This window comes from Hippocampus zosterae, chromosome 19 (genome assembly GCF_025434085.1).
Source record: "Hippocampus zosterae strain Florida chromosome 19, ASM2543408v3, whole genome shotgun sequence".
NCBI lineage: Eukaryota > Metazoa > Chordata > Actinopteri > Syngnathiformes > Syngnathidae > Hippocampus > Hippocampus zosterae.
In genome coordinates, this window is record NC_067469.1 from 8,356,505 (window position 1) to 8,372,549 (window position 16,045).

The 16,045-nt window shown below is 44.1% G+C and overlaps 2 protein-coding genes across 3 annotated transcripts in view; one reads left to right on the forward strand and one right to left on the reverse strand.

Annotated features, from left to right (window-relative positions):
• wasf1 (WASP family member 1) overlaps positions 1–8,941 on the forward strand; it is a 32,156-nt gene extending 23,215 nt beyond the window's left edge. The window contains exons 6-10 of one of the 2 annotated variants that reach the window (XM_052053219.1): positions 3,019–3,075; positions 4,080–4,243; positions 4,887–5,069; positions 5,929–6,503; positions 7,118–8,941. In XM_052053219.1, coding sequence (XP_051909179.1) covers positions 3,019–3,075; positions 4,080–4,243; positions 4,887–5,069; positions 5,929–6,503; positions 7,118–7,275 — 1,137 coding nt within the window. In that variant the 3' untranslated portion in view covers positions 7,276–8,941. The remainder of the gene's footprint in view (positions 1–3,018; positions 3,076–4,079; positions 4,244–4,886; positions 5,070–5,928; positions 6,504–7,117) is intronic. The other variant, XM_052053220.1, reaches the window with a different exon arrangement.
• Positions 8,942–10,353: 1,412 nt separating this feature from the next.
• kif25 (kinesin family member 25) lies at positions 10,354–15,909 on the reverse strand. The gene is made up of 16 exons (XM_052053216.1): positions 15,736–15,909; positions 15,522–15,596; positions 15,358–15,423; positions 14,854–14,961; positions 14,642–14,786; positions 14,263–14,366; positions 13,819–13,904; positions 13,702–13,741; positions 13,568–13,635; positions 13,421–13,495; positions 13,220–13,354; positions 12,984–13,145; positions 12,012–12,166; positions 11,715–11,948; positions 11,178–11,333; positions 10,354–10,986 (listed from the first exon to the last, which is right to left on the reverse strand). The coding sequence occupies exons 2-16, from the start codon at positions 15,588–15,590 to the stop codon at positions 10,835–10,837; spliced, it is 1,755 nt and encodes a 584-aa protein (XP_051909176.1). The 5' UTR covers positions 15,591–15,596; positions 15,736–15,909; the 3' UTR covers positions 10,354–10,834.
• Between the last annotated feature and the right edge of the window lie 136 nt (positions 15,910–16,045).

Genomic DNA, 16,045 nt, shown 5'->3' on the forward strand with positions numbered 1-16,045 from the left:
ATCAACTTGCATGGTCCTTAATAAAAATAAATGACCGAAAATGACAAATTATCATGTGTAATAAATTACATTGAGATTTTTGCAATTATTTTGTTACCCTTACAAGTAATAATGTGATAATGTGATTAAACACTTTTGAAGTGTTTAATGAGTCAAACACAAATGAGTTTGACGCCACTGGTCGAACGTTAATTATGCAATTTTATATATTTACAATTCTAAACTAACTAGAAGTCTACCAGCATTCACAAACGGATTGCAATTATTTGACGCACATAAAATGAGAGTCGATTTATATTTTGAGTGGGGGCAAAATCCTCAGGGCGATAAAGTGGTCACTGTTGGTCCGTTCCCACACCGCAGTGCGCGCATCCATCGATAAATGTGGACCAGAAGCGGCGCATGTCAAAGAGAAACCCGAGAAAGCTGCAGCGTCCTAATTTCATTAGCTTCTGTTAGCCTCCGTGGATGAGCTTGGAGGATATTTGCCGAGTCATTCAAAGGAACCGCTGGAAATAAGAGTTGTCAAAATGTCCCAATTACGATTGGGATATTGTTACTCGGCCGCCATCATTCCTGCTTTATGTCCAAAAAAGTGTCTTCCTTCGTTCATCTTTGCTTGTCCACTTTTGTCCTCTGTCCTCCCATCCAACGCCGTCTAAATGTGCACAGCTGCCTTATCTTGTGTATCCCGAGGGCCTTATAAGCATTCTCACCGAAACCCCTCCTCCTCCTCCTCCTCCTCCCTTCCTCAACCCCCGCGAGGTAAGCTCTCTGCCCCCGACCGCCCCCCTTAACCCCTCTCGTCAGGGCATCTGCTATTCCAAGTGGTGAAGCCTGCAACCCACTAAACTCGCACCCTCACTCCTTTGGGAGCGCCATCGCCCGTTACTAGCCCTAATTCAACTTTATGTCCTATCGTTACATATGGACAGTATATACACATCATACTGTACGTAGTTGCATGTGTAAATATGTATGAAGTAAACGTGCTCTGAATACAAATCAACATTTTAACGGCAGATGTTTTGGAGGAGGAGCCGTCTTGCTCTTTGGGTGACACTAACATTGTGTTATTGAATACCAGTCTGAATGCGAATAATAACCGTTCATTTATTTTTCGATCCGCTTATCCTCACAAGGGTCGCGGGGGGGCGGAGCCTATCCCAGCCGTCTTCGGGCAGTAGGCGAGGGACACCCTGAACCGGTTGTCAGCCAATCGCAGGGCACACAGAGACCAACAACCATCCGCGCTCACACTCACACCGTGGGACAATTTAGAGTGTTCAATCAGCCTGTCAGGCATGGTTTGGGAACGAGGGAGGAAAGCGGAGTACCCGGAGAAAACCCACGCATGCACGGGGAGAACAGGCAAACTCCACACAGGGAGGCCGGAGCTGGAATTGCAATGTGAGGTCAACGCGCTAACCACTTCACCACCCCCATCCTCCGCCCCCGAACCCCCTCAATACACGCCTCATACTCTCTGCAGTTGAGTAATTAAAAAAAAAAAGCCCTCAGCCACTCTGTGCACCAAAAGCAAGGCATTAATTTCTGTTAACGTCAACAGTGCAGTGGCCCATGAGCCATGTGGGGAAGCGGTAGTTATTTAGCCATTAGCTTCGCCACAGTTCTGCTGAGTCGGTCGCACTCAACAGAAACAGAAACCTATGCACAAAAATACATCTGTACGTCACGTGGATATGAAACGAGATATAAACAAAATGCCTCCGTAGTGTAAGCACCAGCCCATTGGCATACAAACACAGTCGTTGTCCCCCCACAGCCCGCCAATTTATTTACCCGTTTTTAGTTAGCCTTAGCTTCTCTGCATTAAAAGTGACACTTAATTGAACAGATGCAAGTTATACGCCACTGCGCGTTTGACACAGTCCACCAACTGTGTTCCCTGATGATACCCAACAGCTGCTGATCATCTGAATGCGCACGGATGATAAAGGGAACTCATTGGCTCTTCGGTAGAACGTAGCTTGAGAGGTTTGCGGCGCACAATTGTACCATTCCAAACCTAATTTATGCCTTATTAAAGTCGATTACAAGTATTTCATTCGACTACTGTTCACAAATGAGTCTTGACAGTAAAGTTAATGGAAAGCAAATTCACGACATGAAGAAAATACCAGCAGCTTCAACTACAAAGCACTCTTAACTCATTCACTCCCAAAGACGTTTTTAAACATCTTTTCAGACTTGGTCCAGAATTGGCTGGTACTGAATGAGTTAAAAATACATCAATGTACACAAGTTTTTATCTACGATTAACATGAGAGGCTCTCCACTGTAATAACCGCTGTCCCTGAAAAGGTTAAATGCCACATATTGGCAAAGTGACAAATCCAATTCAGCTTTAGGAAATTTGAGTTTTGAAACAAATGAGGAGATTGAATAGCATAGTGGCTAACCCGAATTTGACTGCCGGCTGGTATTTTTCACATCCGGTCAAGTCAACGGGAAGTTTCAATCCAACAGTTTTGCATAATAACAACCACAAATTAGTCCATTGGGTCCCATTTTGTCCAGCAGTTTCGCACAGATGATTTCAAAGCAACATTTTCGTGTTGTGGCAATTTTTATATTTTTATTTGGACTCTTCTCTTGATTTTATTTCATGAAATATCACTTTTTCCATCCTCACCGCACTTTGCATTTGTCTCTTCAGCCGATAGCAGTACAATTCATTCTCGGATGATCTGGTTTTACGTTTTCACCATGGCGAAGCTCTTGCGTGCGTGCGTGTGTGTGTCCTTATACTGCGTGTGCATTATTGCGGCCTCCCTCTTGCTGTGAGCGTTTCTGTCTAACAGCACTTTTTCCCTCTTTTGCCTTTTGTGGTCCTGCTCGCCCTCGCAGCCCACACCGTTGTATTCCTCTCGTCGTCGTTGTTGTTGTTGTTGATGAGAAGTGCAGTGTTGTGTTGATTTTTTTTTTGCTCTGACCTCTCCCATCCCCGATGCTTCTCCTCTTGTGTTTTTTTTTTCTTTGCTTTGTTTCTTATAGTCGCAGGACCCCCGCATGTATGATCAGGTCTATAGGTACTTAGACCTTCCCGGGCAGGTATGTGACATCATCGAAGCGATTATTTGTGTTTTTGCTGTTTGTGTTTTTTGTGCTATGACGGCTTGTGTGTGCTTAAATGCGAGGCATGCTGGCATATGGCAGGCCATTCTTGATTTGCGCGGCTTGTGAAAATGGCGTTCATTTACTCGAACTCGGCAAGGGGGAGGCCTTATTCTGCACACATTTTCTAAATCACACAGTGGTGGCCTTGAGGTACCCGTGAACCGATTTCAAAGTTTTTCAAAATACGAGCTGTCGTCCAGCTGATTTTTTTTTCCTTTGACTTGCAAGCACAAACTTGAGATACAACTCACTTCACAACAAGCAGCATTTTGGCAGATGGTGGATGGACCGAACCATTAACCCCCCGTGGATTTGTAATTAAACCGTCTTACTGTTTGGATGCTATAACCAGGAAGTAGATTGCTAACTGCCGATGCTAACAAATAAACACAATACAAGTATCTTGCAAAACCTAAAGCGCGAAAGAGATGACAAGTGACGGATGTAAAATGGTCTATTTTATGAGGGACAATCGGTGCTGTGAGGATTTTAAAAAAAAAGATTTTTTAAGGAAACCAATGTGAATAAAGTGATCATTTTATGGGAAAAGAGGAGCAATTTTTGAACCTATATATAAATTGCAACATATATCTCATGAGGTCACTTTTTCTTCTTGAAACAGCTTAGTTTTTATTTTAATTTTACATTTTCAGCTTACCTCTCGTGGATTTACAAAAAGTGGACCACTTGTTAACAGTAAATAGTGTGATCGTTTTTGACGGGAGCCTAATTAAAGTTGTGGATACTAGCTAACTAGCGATGCGAGCTAACAAACACACAAAAAAAAAGCATTTTTCGCTGAGCCGCGTTTACTTCAGTGTGCTTAAAAAGCATAATCCTCACATGAGCATGCTGCAACAGTCAAGTTGAACAAAAAAAGACAACAAACGCTAACCTGCTCACCTCTCTCTCTCCTTGCGCCACTCCATAAACCAAAGCTGAAGGGGATCGATCGCCCAGCGGAGACCGACAAGGTGCCGCGGGCGCCCCATGACCGCAAGAAGGAGTGGCAAAAGCTGGCACTGGGTGCCGAGTTGGCGCAGGACATCGTCAACGACAAGCACGGCGAGGCCAACGGATCCGCCGGTTACCCTGACAACAGGTGTGTGGATATGTCAAGAATTCAACAGTTTTGTGCATCATGAGGAATTCTTTGCTGCTTAGTTTGCGTTTTGGCCACCGGGCAGCAGTATAATACAATTGTGCAGACACAACTACAATGGGTGACTCATTTAAAAAAAGAATAATTTTTGTCTACATGTTTTACTGCACAGTTAGTGTTCAAGTATCCATTGCTTCAGGCTTTATAACCCTTCCACAAAGATGCTATTTGTTAGCCTGTTTATGCCTATGTCATTTATTCTACTCATAAAACACCATTTGAAAAATACAATCAAAACACATCCTTCCAAATATTTCTCCCTGAGTGAAACCATAACCGTGTAAAAACATCTCGTCAACGTCAATTATTTTAATACAGATCTCAGAGTGCGTATGCGTACCTAATGAAGTATCCAGTATCCAGATGCTTCTTCAGTTTTAAATTTCTTAATGGCACATCAAGGCTCCGAATCCTGCCAGGAAAGAAAATTGATGAAGAATATTATATGAACAATTGGTCATTCGGTGGGTATAGACGATGGCTTGCTGAATGTGAGTTCGGCGTGGAGGAATTTGCAAGCCAGCACATCATATGAAAAGCCGACAGCGCGAGCGAGTCTGACAACCTGCGTTGGTCTCGCCAGGGCGCAGTTGTACATGGAACACTTGGACGGGCCCTTCTCACTGGCGGCGCTGCCTTACAGCCAGATGAACGAGTTGCTGAGCCGCAGCGGCGACAGAATATACTTGCGGCCCAACGACCCGCCACCGCCTCCACCGCCCGCCTTGCACCCGCTCGGGGAGATCAAGCCGCCCTCCGTCATCAGGTGAGCGCAGACATTTCACGTTTTGCAATATTTTTTTGACAGTTTTGAGAGGGTCACGCTGGGAATGATTTTCCACGAAAAGAATCTGAATAGAAATCTATTCTCTTGTTGCCCTTCTACTCGGTCGGGATATCATGAGCGATCGGATGGATGCCGGAACGACCCACTGTGCTTTTCTAGCTGTTTTTGGTCTTATCTATCCGACAGTAGAATTTTAAGTGTCCATTTGAAGGACTACTTAGTGGGCAATCCGGAGGGGCAGCATTGATTGTGTGCTGGGTGCACAGTTGGTGAAGTTTTGCACATCAAAGATGGAGGGAAACTGATCAATAAAATGTTGTTAGAGGCCTTTTTTCTGCAGACCCTTGCAACATATGCCACATGCTTCAAGTAGGGTGACATCAGAGGGAATGATTAAATTTGCAGCTGCCGCACCACCGGGGGTCCCTTTTTGTCATTTTATTCTCCCCAGCAATATTTTGTCTTTATTTCGGAAATATTGTTTGCACTTCAGTGCTCTTCACATACTTTTCTTCGATGTCCTGATATGATTCAAAAGTAAAGAACATCTTTTCAGCAATTCTCTCAAATCCTTTGGTATGATTTGCTAAGGTATAATGACGATTGTGAGATATGATATCCAGTCATGTTATGGTTTGGCATGCGCAATATGTTGTGTTATCGTACGTTATGGTCTGGTTTGATACACACCTCACACCTGGTAGCGCTTTCTTCAATGGAACGACGGCCCATCACGATGATCAGATCTGTTGCAAATCCTCTCAGTCCGTTGGTGTGTCACCTGACACAAAAATGACATGCGACACTGATGAACCTTATGTTGTCTACCTGCTTGCAGTTCCGGTTCTGGCTTCTCAGACAGCAGACCTCAGTCTCCAGCACGGACAGCGGGCCTAAACTGCAATGCTCATCCACCCCCACCTCCCCCTCTTCCTCCTCCACCTCCGCCTCTCCCTTTCTCCGGCTTACGTGGCACACCTCCGCCGCCCGTTCCCCCACTACCGATGCATCAGCAACCTCCGGCGATCCCCCCTCCCCCGGCCCCTCTCCAGATTGCCCCAGGGGTGCTCCACCCGGCTCCTCCGCCGGTGGCGCCCCCACTCCACTCGTCCTCCCCGGCCCGCCTCCAGCTTGTCATGGACAAGGGCTTGCATGGGAGCTTCTTGGCCCAGCCAGACGGCGCCGCCCTGCCTCCTCCGCCGGTGCCCCCTCCACTGCCCCTGCCCGGAATGCGGAGCTCCTCGCCCTGTCCGTCTGGACCGCCGCCTGTGCCGGCTTTCCCTTCGGCGGGGGCCATGGCCACCCCGCCTCCGCACTCCAACATGCACGATTTGGGAGGCAAGAGGCACCATCCCGCCAATCTGCCGCCCATCAGCGACGCCCGCAGTGTCCTGTTGGAGGCCATTCGAAAGGGTATGTGGAAAATCTGCTACCCAGCAACCATACAGTTCTTAAGTATATATATACCGTATTGGCCTAAATATAAGACGGCCCTGATTATAAGACGACCCCCTCTTTTTCAAGACTCAAGTTTGAAAAAAAGACTTTTTGAACACCAAATTAATTTTTAAACAGAAATTCTTCGTGGCAGGGGTTCACTTTGGCCTGAGGAGTCAAGTTCAGCATTCGCTTCAATGATATCTGGCGCCATCTAGCGTCGTGAATGGGTATAACGTCTAGACCCCGAATATAAGACGACCCCCACTTTTCCGGTCTTATTTCAATGTAGAAAACACAGTCTTATATTCGGCCCAATACGGTATTTCCAAACTTTATGCATGGAACCTATACAAAATAGGCGCAGGGATTATTTTTGCCTACTTGAGGTCACCATCCTCAGTGTCTACGTCATAGTATCTGTGACTTTAAATGTGCATGGCTTTTAAAAGGCGGTGCCTGGCCGAATCAGAGTTGGCTCAACGACCGTGTATGATAACTTCCCATTTGCAACAATAGAAATAATTTGAAATCCTACCACTAATCCAAACAGGACCTTACTTGTTACTTTTTCCCCCAAACCACTTCAGGCATCCAGCTGCGAAAAGTAGAGGAGCAGCGAGAGCAAGAGGCCAAACACGAGCGCGTCGGCAACGACGTGGCCACCATTCTGTCGCGCCGCATCGCTGTCGAATACTCTGACTCGGAAGACGAGTCCGAGTTTGACGAAGGCGACTGGATGGAGTGATGGACGCAAGAGGAAGCAGCCAGCACGCACTTGCTTGTCGTCCCACTCACTTTTACTTTGGTCTTGTTGTCTCGTCTTGGTTTCAGACGGAAAGCCTCCGACCTTCGTGTCCCTCGTTGTCGTCTTCCTAGTGGTCCAAAATATCTTTGTTCTGTTACTGCACTACCACACACGATTGTGTGTCGTCGTTTTTTTTTTTTTTTAAAGAACCATGTGGTTTTTGTCTCCTACCTGCAACGTTTAAAACAGGGGTGGGCAACCTATGGACGGTGGTCCATTAATGGGCCGTATGAAGCGTTGATATGCAATTCTAAAAACAGGAAAGAAATGGCTGGCTACTTGTGTGTCAGTCATGTTTTACACATGTTGTGTGGGTGCTAACATTTTTTTCCACCCATCCATCCATCCATCCATTTTCTGATCCGCTTTATCCTCACAAGGGTCACGGGGCGTGCTGGAGCCTATCCCAGCCGTCGTCGGGCTGTAGGCGGGGGACACCCTGAACCAGTTGCCAGCCAATCACAGGGCACACAAAGAACCGTCCGCGTTCACACTCACACCTATTTTTTTCTTTTTTTTTACAAAATCAATTTTTTCCACAATGCTCTAAGTTCAGCATATTCATTTTCACTTTACAGGGACTTTAAATTCGTTGCAAGCCAAAATAGCAAACTTCTTGTTCGATTTTGGGCTTGGGCCCTTGAGACTTATTTGTGCATTCTATTGTGATAGACCTGTCCACATAATTTCATGACAATTGGTGAAATTCAGGGGCTGTTTTGTTTTTTTTAAGATTGAAAAGTTCATTCTATTTCCGCTCGATCCAAAGGGTGCAAAAAACTAAATACACTACGACCCCCCCAAAACCCCACCCCCTAAACAACTTGGAGGAATGGTTATAAAAACGTCCAAAAACATTTCAAAATGTTCCCCACCCCTGGTTTAATAGACAAACTAGAGAAGGAACCCATGAAGGCATGCTGCAGTTTTTTTGCTTGAGAACAATTTGTGTGTTGTTGTCACGTGCAGCCACGCACTGACCTTTAACTCCAGGGAACTCAGAGATGAAGCGTTTCTGCCTGCTCGCCTGCCCTGTCTGTCTGTCTGTCTGTCCAGGTTCTGTGTAGGTAGACGCCTGTTTCCATATCAGGAAAGAAGAACTCTTGAGCCATTGTTTTTTAATACACCCGCAACAAGTATGGAGGCTTGTCATGACATGGATGTCCCTGTTCATCAGACGTCTGCAGTTTCCGAGTTGCAGGTGCACCAGGTACAATACCAATGAAGGCAGCTTTTCCACCACATACACAGATTCCCCTTTACTGCGTAACGAGAGGCCTTACCTCGTTTGGTTCTACAACAGCAACCTGCGGAAGACATTTTCTGTCACTCAAAAAGAAAGAAAAAAAAAACAAAAACGCCAGCCATCATTGCTGTCTGTCCGTTTATTTCTTTCTACTTGCCTTATTGTCCAAATGTGTCGTTGAGTTGATGAATGTATTGTGCCGTTACTACTTACTTGCCTGCGCTTGTATGGATTTGCTGTTTCTGTTTGGGGGAAGAGAGGTGAGAAAGCCTGATTTGGAAGAGAAAGCAAAAAAAAATCAATATCATGTAACTTATGTAACTGTTACAGTTTGCTTGAATTAATAAAAATCTAATGTTACCGCTGAAAATGGGTTTCTTCGCGGGGGATGTGAGCGGTTTCAGGTTCAAACTAGCTTTTTACTTGTATTCACCTGACATATGTGTTTTACTACCATAAATGACCTGTGAGAGGCAGTGTGGTGCCAACAAGGATTGTGGACTGCCAAAGAAGAAATAGTAAAAAAAGAAGCTAGGCCCACTGTTAGCTTCTCAGCCAACTGCAGTACAATCGCTTCCCTTGTCATACTTTTTTTTTTATATATAATAAATGACTTGTGAGACAAGTTGTACAAACTCTCAACACAATTTATGGCTTGGTCTTTTGACACCGAAGACAGCAATTATTTTATATGTTATAAATATTGAAATGGTTTCACATTTACAATCATCAGGACGATCGATTTAAGAGCCAATTAAGGAGAAAAAAAAATCACAACACATCCCAAGGAAATGGATAGGGAGGACGAGCGAAGGTGAGCTGACAAATTGTCATACAAGTGTGGAAAGGGAGTCAACTACCTAAATGTCAAGAACAAAATGCATACCCACCAATGGCTTGGATGTCACGTGACAAGAGTACATTTGGAAGCATGTGGCCTATTGAAGACTTACCCACGTCATCCTGAGCAGCCAGAGCGAAGACGAGCGAGTCTCTTTCCTATGTCACACTTCTTCCGACATGCGTGGCCTCATTTTCCAGGTGAATTTGGCGAGAAGCTATTGTGAGCTGAGAGGCTTATTTAAAAATGTGGTTTTGCTTATTTGTTTGCGAGAGCAGATTAAAAACGATTGAATTACCAAAGGCACCGAGTTCTTCTCCTCATGCTGGGAAGCCGTCCAACTGGGGCAGGAAAAAAAAATGCTTTTGCTGCCTCCATCGACGAATCACGCCATGGCGTTTTCACACGCTGATGAACTTTACAGCATCTTCTGGAATATTCAATTTAACTGCTCTTAAGAGTAATTCAAAAAGAAGCGACAAGTTAAAAAGAAAGAAAGAAAGCTGCTCTGCTGCTGATAGTCCAAGTCTTCTTCTTGGCTATTATCGACACAGCAGCAGACTGTTCACTGAAAAGTTGGAAGACAACCACAAGGCACACAATTCCACAATCCTTGGAACCTTTGATTACAAGTGACCCAATTTGCAACAGTCACATCTTTGCTTTAAAAAAAAACAGACTGAAATAAGATAACTAATTTAATTATATTATTATAATAAAATTAGAATTAAAAGTGTCGGTTGAATGGGCAGAAATGTGCCTAAAGCAATAAATGATAAGGCAGTGCTATAACACTAAAAATACTGGCTATTCAGTTTTTTAAAACTTTTTTTATTTTGTTTTCATAAAATATTTTGTCAATTTCACAAACCAAAAGGTACAGTGTAGTGCCTTGAAGTAAACGGAGAGAAAAAAGAAAATTCCACATTGGAGCAGTCAACTTTTTTTTGCATTCAACTTTTTGTTACACAATTCATCAAAAACAGAGACTAAGTTGACTAGTAATGCCACTACCAGTTGGCGTTTGTCAAAATAAACATAAAACAAACAGAATTACAAGTTGTGTATTGAAAACAACCGCCCGACTGCTAATCATAATGCAAAACTCCATACACATACTAACTAACAGCATCGATCGTGGCAGTGTTACGACCCTACTTGAACGCAAATGGTGCGAAAATACCTCCTGCGGATGCAATCATCAAATGTGTTACTACATTTTGTTTCACTTATTTAACAATAAACTTGTATCTTCTCATTACCACAAAACAAGTTATTCTACACGAAATACAATTCATTTTCTGACTTTGAATTTTTGACTAATCAATGCGTTTGGCCCTAAGAGCCCAAAATTCCCGCCTCTGTGAGATGCACCGGCAGTGGAAATATTTCGTATTCTTCTCCGTCATTGTTCACTTAACTTTGAGTGTGTTGCTCTTCTTCCTCACGGGATCTCGATGCACTTGGCGGGCCCTCGCGCCGAATGAAAGCGTCTGCAGGGATTCGGTGATGAAGTGCTGGGTGGGGGACACGCACAACATCACCAGCAGCTTGGCGTCGCCCCCTGGTGGACAAACGTCACATTTCATAAGTCTATTGTATGTCAGATAGCTGGTTTCTATAATCGTGGCGCGCGCATGTGTGCGCGCACACACACACACACACACACACACACGCACACACACGCACACACACGCACACACACGCACACACACACACACAAGTCATTGTTGAACCAGCGATCAAGCTTCTCACCTATGGCATCCTGGAGCAGGTGAGTGAGCTTGCTGTTCCTGTACGGGATGTGCGGCCTCTGCTCGGCCAGCGCGCCCAGGACATCCGACAGAGCTGAGAGACTCCGGTTGATGCACGACACCTCCCACAGTGCTCCACCGGACACTCCAGTCATATCTCAAGACACACATAACTTCAGTATTCTATTTACTGTAACATCAGGGTTTGGGGGGGACAAAATGTGTACAGTATCCTGTAGATTGCATTTTTTTATAAAAATAGAATGATTTCTGGACTTCTATTGGGTGACCACATCAAGCATTTGTGACTGGATGATCGAAGGATGTGGAGGCGGAACGTCTGCCTACATATAGATACAACTGGTTTTCGGTTTACAGTAATGCATTTTTACAGGTTGCCCAAGATGATTAATGCAGCCAGAGAAAAAATACAACAAAGATCCAAATAAAATAAACCTAAGTTTCCACTGTGTTATGAAAAGCAATTTTAAAGAGTTTTATGGCAGATGTAACTGTAACTTTTCGATGCTCTGCTCACCCACACACTCGCTCCCTGCCAGGTCCACCAGTTGCAACTTGGTCTGAAATGGCATCTGCGAGGTGCCCAATCTCGGGGAGGCGCATGGAGACAGCGAGGGAGAGGAAGCGGGACTTTGGAATCCATCTTCCGGCGAGTTCCGCACGGTGGGGTTGGCTCGGCGAGACTTTGGACTCCACGACTCCTTTTGGGTGCTGTGTTGCATGCTCTTCTTGGCACTCTGCAGCCGGCGGGCTTAAGGGAAGAGGAATGGTTCAGTGTTTCTCGATGGCTAGCGAGGCAGCAAGCGACTCTCACCCAGGGCCTGCGCGTTGGGGTTCTTGGAGGAGATAGTGAGTGTGACGATCAGGTGGGAGCGTGACGAGTCGGTGTGCACAAGAGTGGGGCAGTGAGCTCGGAGCCGCAGCACTCGACTCATGATCTGCATCACCTCGCAGGCGTCACACACAGGCCTAATAGGAACATTGCGGTTAGGAAGGGAGATGGGAAATCAAAGGTAAGTTGTAGAGTCTGTTGGTCGCTATCTTGTTGCTGGATAAATAGATTTAAAGACCCTGTAAAGTGGACTCTTAGATTTGTTTCTAAATACATTATACATGTTTGAAGATCATTGCTGAAAAGATGCAACGACTGAGAACCGAGTAGTACTCACTTGCGCAGATATGGCATTAAACCGGTTTTCACCACTTCAGGTAGCCTTGTTTTACCGCGCGTGGCTAAACGGGGCCGAGTAATCCCGGGAATGGCTGCTTTAGAGAGCCACGTTGTCAGCTGTGAGTGTGCGCACGTCACACAAAGAAAGACATGAGTGAAAAGGGGGGGAAATGCTAACTTAAACAGGCAGCCTGTGGACCATGACTTTGGGCTGACGTGGCCCCTTTAGAGCGCCTTGTTGTCAGCTGCGAGCGTGCGCACATCACATAGAGAAAGGCAAAAGAGTGAGGAAGCTGCAACAGAAGTTTTAAAAAGTCAGGTGTGACTGCAAATGTGTGGACAGGGGCCCTGTGCTGGTGTGGCCGCTTTAGAGTGCCTCATTGTTGCAGCATAGAAAAGGTGGTTTCATTGCATTCAGAGGACAGGTTCGATAGCACATAGAAAAGCTTTATTATAGGATACAGAAGCATTAATTTCTAAACTTTGAGCTTTTTTTGAATAATTCGTTTTTCACATTTTTTGTCTTTTCTGTGATGTGAAAGATTTTGTGTCATTTTCACTTTGCAGGGACTTCACGGTCGCCTGTAAATAAGACAAGTTGAGGTTTGCTCTTACTCTTGCATCAAGGAGGCGACCTGACAGGAACCGGCGGGCATTGTCACTTTTTCCCGGCGCTGCCCCGCGTCTTTGGCCAGCAGGTCCAACACGTCGTTGTTGTACACTTCCATCACCGACATCTCCAGCGCGTGGCTTGCTGAGGGCTTCTCGGAGATCAGCCTGCCTCACAAGGTTATTGCTCAATTTCAGGTCACAAGGGCCTTAGTTGCGCTGGATTTATACATTTGTTTTACCGAAAGATCTCCTCGGAGGCCTTTACGATGATGCCCTGCTGCAGCCCTGAGGGTTCATCTAACTCGGGGGATCCCGTCATGGTGTAAGTCTTCCCGCTTCCTGTCTGCCCGTACGCCATTATGCACACATTGTAGCTGAAAACGAAGGTGGTTTGTGTTTATCTCAGTGTATCGATGTCATCACTTTTGCCTGATCCTTACCCATCCAGCAAAGAGGTAAGGAGGGGCTTGACTTCCTCAAACACAGCTTCCTGGGAGTCCTCTGGCCCATGAACCCTTGAGGAAATTATTTATTGTAGTGACAGAAAAATATGTAGTCTTTATCGTGAAAAAAATTTGTTGGTGTACCTCTCAAATTCAAACATCTTGTTGAGTGCTGGCACTCCTGGCTTCATGCAGTTCACAACCACAGTGTCCTTCAACAAATTAAATATATAGAAGTAGACACCAAATCACACATGGACAGTATTTATAAAGCTTACATCACTGATGGCATGGATCACTTGCTCCGATGATGCAGGCCTGAAATGGACATGACCGTGTTTAATGCATACATCTAATGTGCTATTTTGGACTGTTTCTTTTAGTGCAAGACGCACCCCCATCCAGAGGGGGACGACTGGACGTGGTCGAAAGGTAAAAGAGGACGCACCCTGCAATGAACACGGATGTTCCCTCTTAACTCCTGCAGAGAATGAAACAAAATACAATTGACTTACGTGGGGTACAATTTACACTTCTTTTTTTTTAAAGATACAAGTCATCACTCTATTTTATTTACTTATTTTTTGCTTTGAATTTTAATCAGAAATTGAAGACAAGAGGACTGTTGGGTATCAGCAAACTTCACAACAAGCAGATAGTAAACAATTCCTCAATTAAACCAAGTGTGTTTATGTAGGAGGGGTAAAATGATACACACACACCCCCAAAAAAATGTCACCTAACACAGGCATTTCATGGACGAAACAGAAACGATGAATAGCAGTTAGCTGTAGTTGGTTATATTGTCATTCCACAGCTAACGAATGGAATGAACTCACCACTAATGTGTTGTGAAGTTCTTTCCTCCTCTGCCTCTCTGCTCCGCATCTATCTCGCTCCTCCGCCAGAGAGCGCTCCAGAGCGGTCAAACGGGCTTGTAAATCTGAGTGCAGGAACTAACTTGGTGAAACAGGAACTGAAGTTTGGATATGTCCACTAACCACGATTTGAGTATGTAAACAATGCAACATTTTGAGAAATAAGCCAAAATAATTTTTGAAGTTGTAAACCCAATTTGGACACATAAACCAACTTAAATTTGAAGATGAAAAACAGCCAAACTTTGAATATTTACAATAAATAAATCCGCATCTGGAGATTGAAACCAACCCAAACTGAAAATGCAATTATTGGGTCTTCATGTGTTCCGAGACTTACTTTCAACAGTGTCTTGGCCACGTTCCTTCAGAGAATAGCATCTTTGTTGTTCTACGTTCTCCTGTAGCTGCTTGCTCTTTTCCTCCAGTTCAGTGGCAAAACTCACATAGACGGCAAAAAGTTCGCTTAGACACTGTTTCAGGGTCTGAAAACAAACATAACGAATCAAACAGGAAGGAAATCTAGTCTGAAATCAGGTCTGTGTTCTTTACCTGGACCTCAGAAATTAGCCTCGCGATGGATGAGCGGGTGATCTTATTTTCAACCTGTAGAGGGTTGGAGTCCTTAATGTCCTTCTCTTCTTGCAACTTTGCCAAGGACTAAAACAAAGAAAAAGACACTCACTCAACATATGGTTTTAATTCCAAGTTTGACATCGCACCCACCCTCAATTCAGATAAATAATATTTGTAAATGAATACATTCAACTAAATAAAAATAATAAAAACATGCTTAGTATTTGACAAATTAATGGTGCTTCCATGAAAGTGGATTGTAAATTAAATCAAATGATTCCATAATCCACTGTCTTCAATAAAATACATTTTTGGGATCAAGTCTATAGATGCAGAGAAATTTGCATAAAAAATAAGTTAAGTGTGTAATTTCCAATGTCAAATAATAGAGTCATGATGCTTGTAATTGTTTAAATAAAAAGTATTTTTAAAGCTCCCTAAATCTCCCAAAGAAATTCACTGAAGAAATAAGCCTCTTACCTCAGCGAGCCTGACATTAAGAATAGCATTCTCGGTCTCCAATTCCAGTATTCGCTCCTCTTTACCCTAAAAACACAATGATAGGAATTATTTTATTAAAATTCTAATCAAATGGAAACCTACGAGCCTCGAAACAACATTTCCCCGCCATTACGAGTACTTACTCTTAATTTGTGTTCCAGCAGGTGCACCTGGTGCGCAAATACTTGGTCACGGTTCACAAAAAGAGGCATTCTTTTCTTTTTTGGTGGTTTATAAAAGGGAAAATAAGTTTTTTTAAAGAGAGGAGAGCTAATTACACTCTCTCTGTTGTTCGCAGACGCTTAATGTTTTTTTAATCCGATTAGAAACTGCCCAGAAGAATTTGTAAATGCTCACCTGTCTCAAAAGCTCTGCTGTTAATAGTATCGTTTGTTTTTGTTGTTGTTTTTAAACAAAACTCTGTTTTATCCAGGCAATAAATGACATTCAAACGCGGAAATATAAATATAGACCACATTTTGGCTTTGTCGGCAAAAGCGATTGGAGACGTCATAATCCGTTTCAGTAGGTGTCACTAGTGCGTGTAATTGGTGGTTTGTCAACCGTCAATATACAACCAAAGTAGGATACAACCTAAGTACAACGTAGAAGAAAAAGTTTGACGCAAGGTGGCAGCAGAGTGCAAAGAATGATAAGTGACAAATCC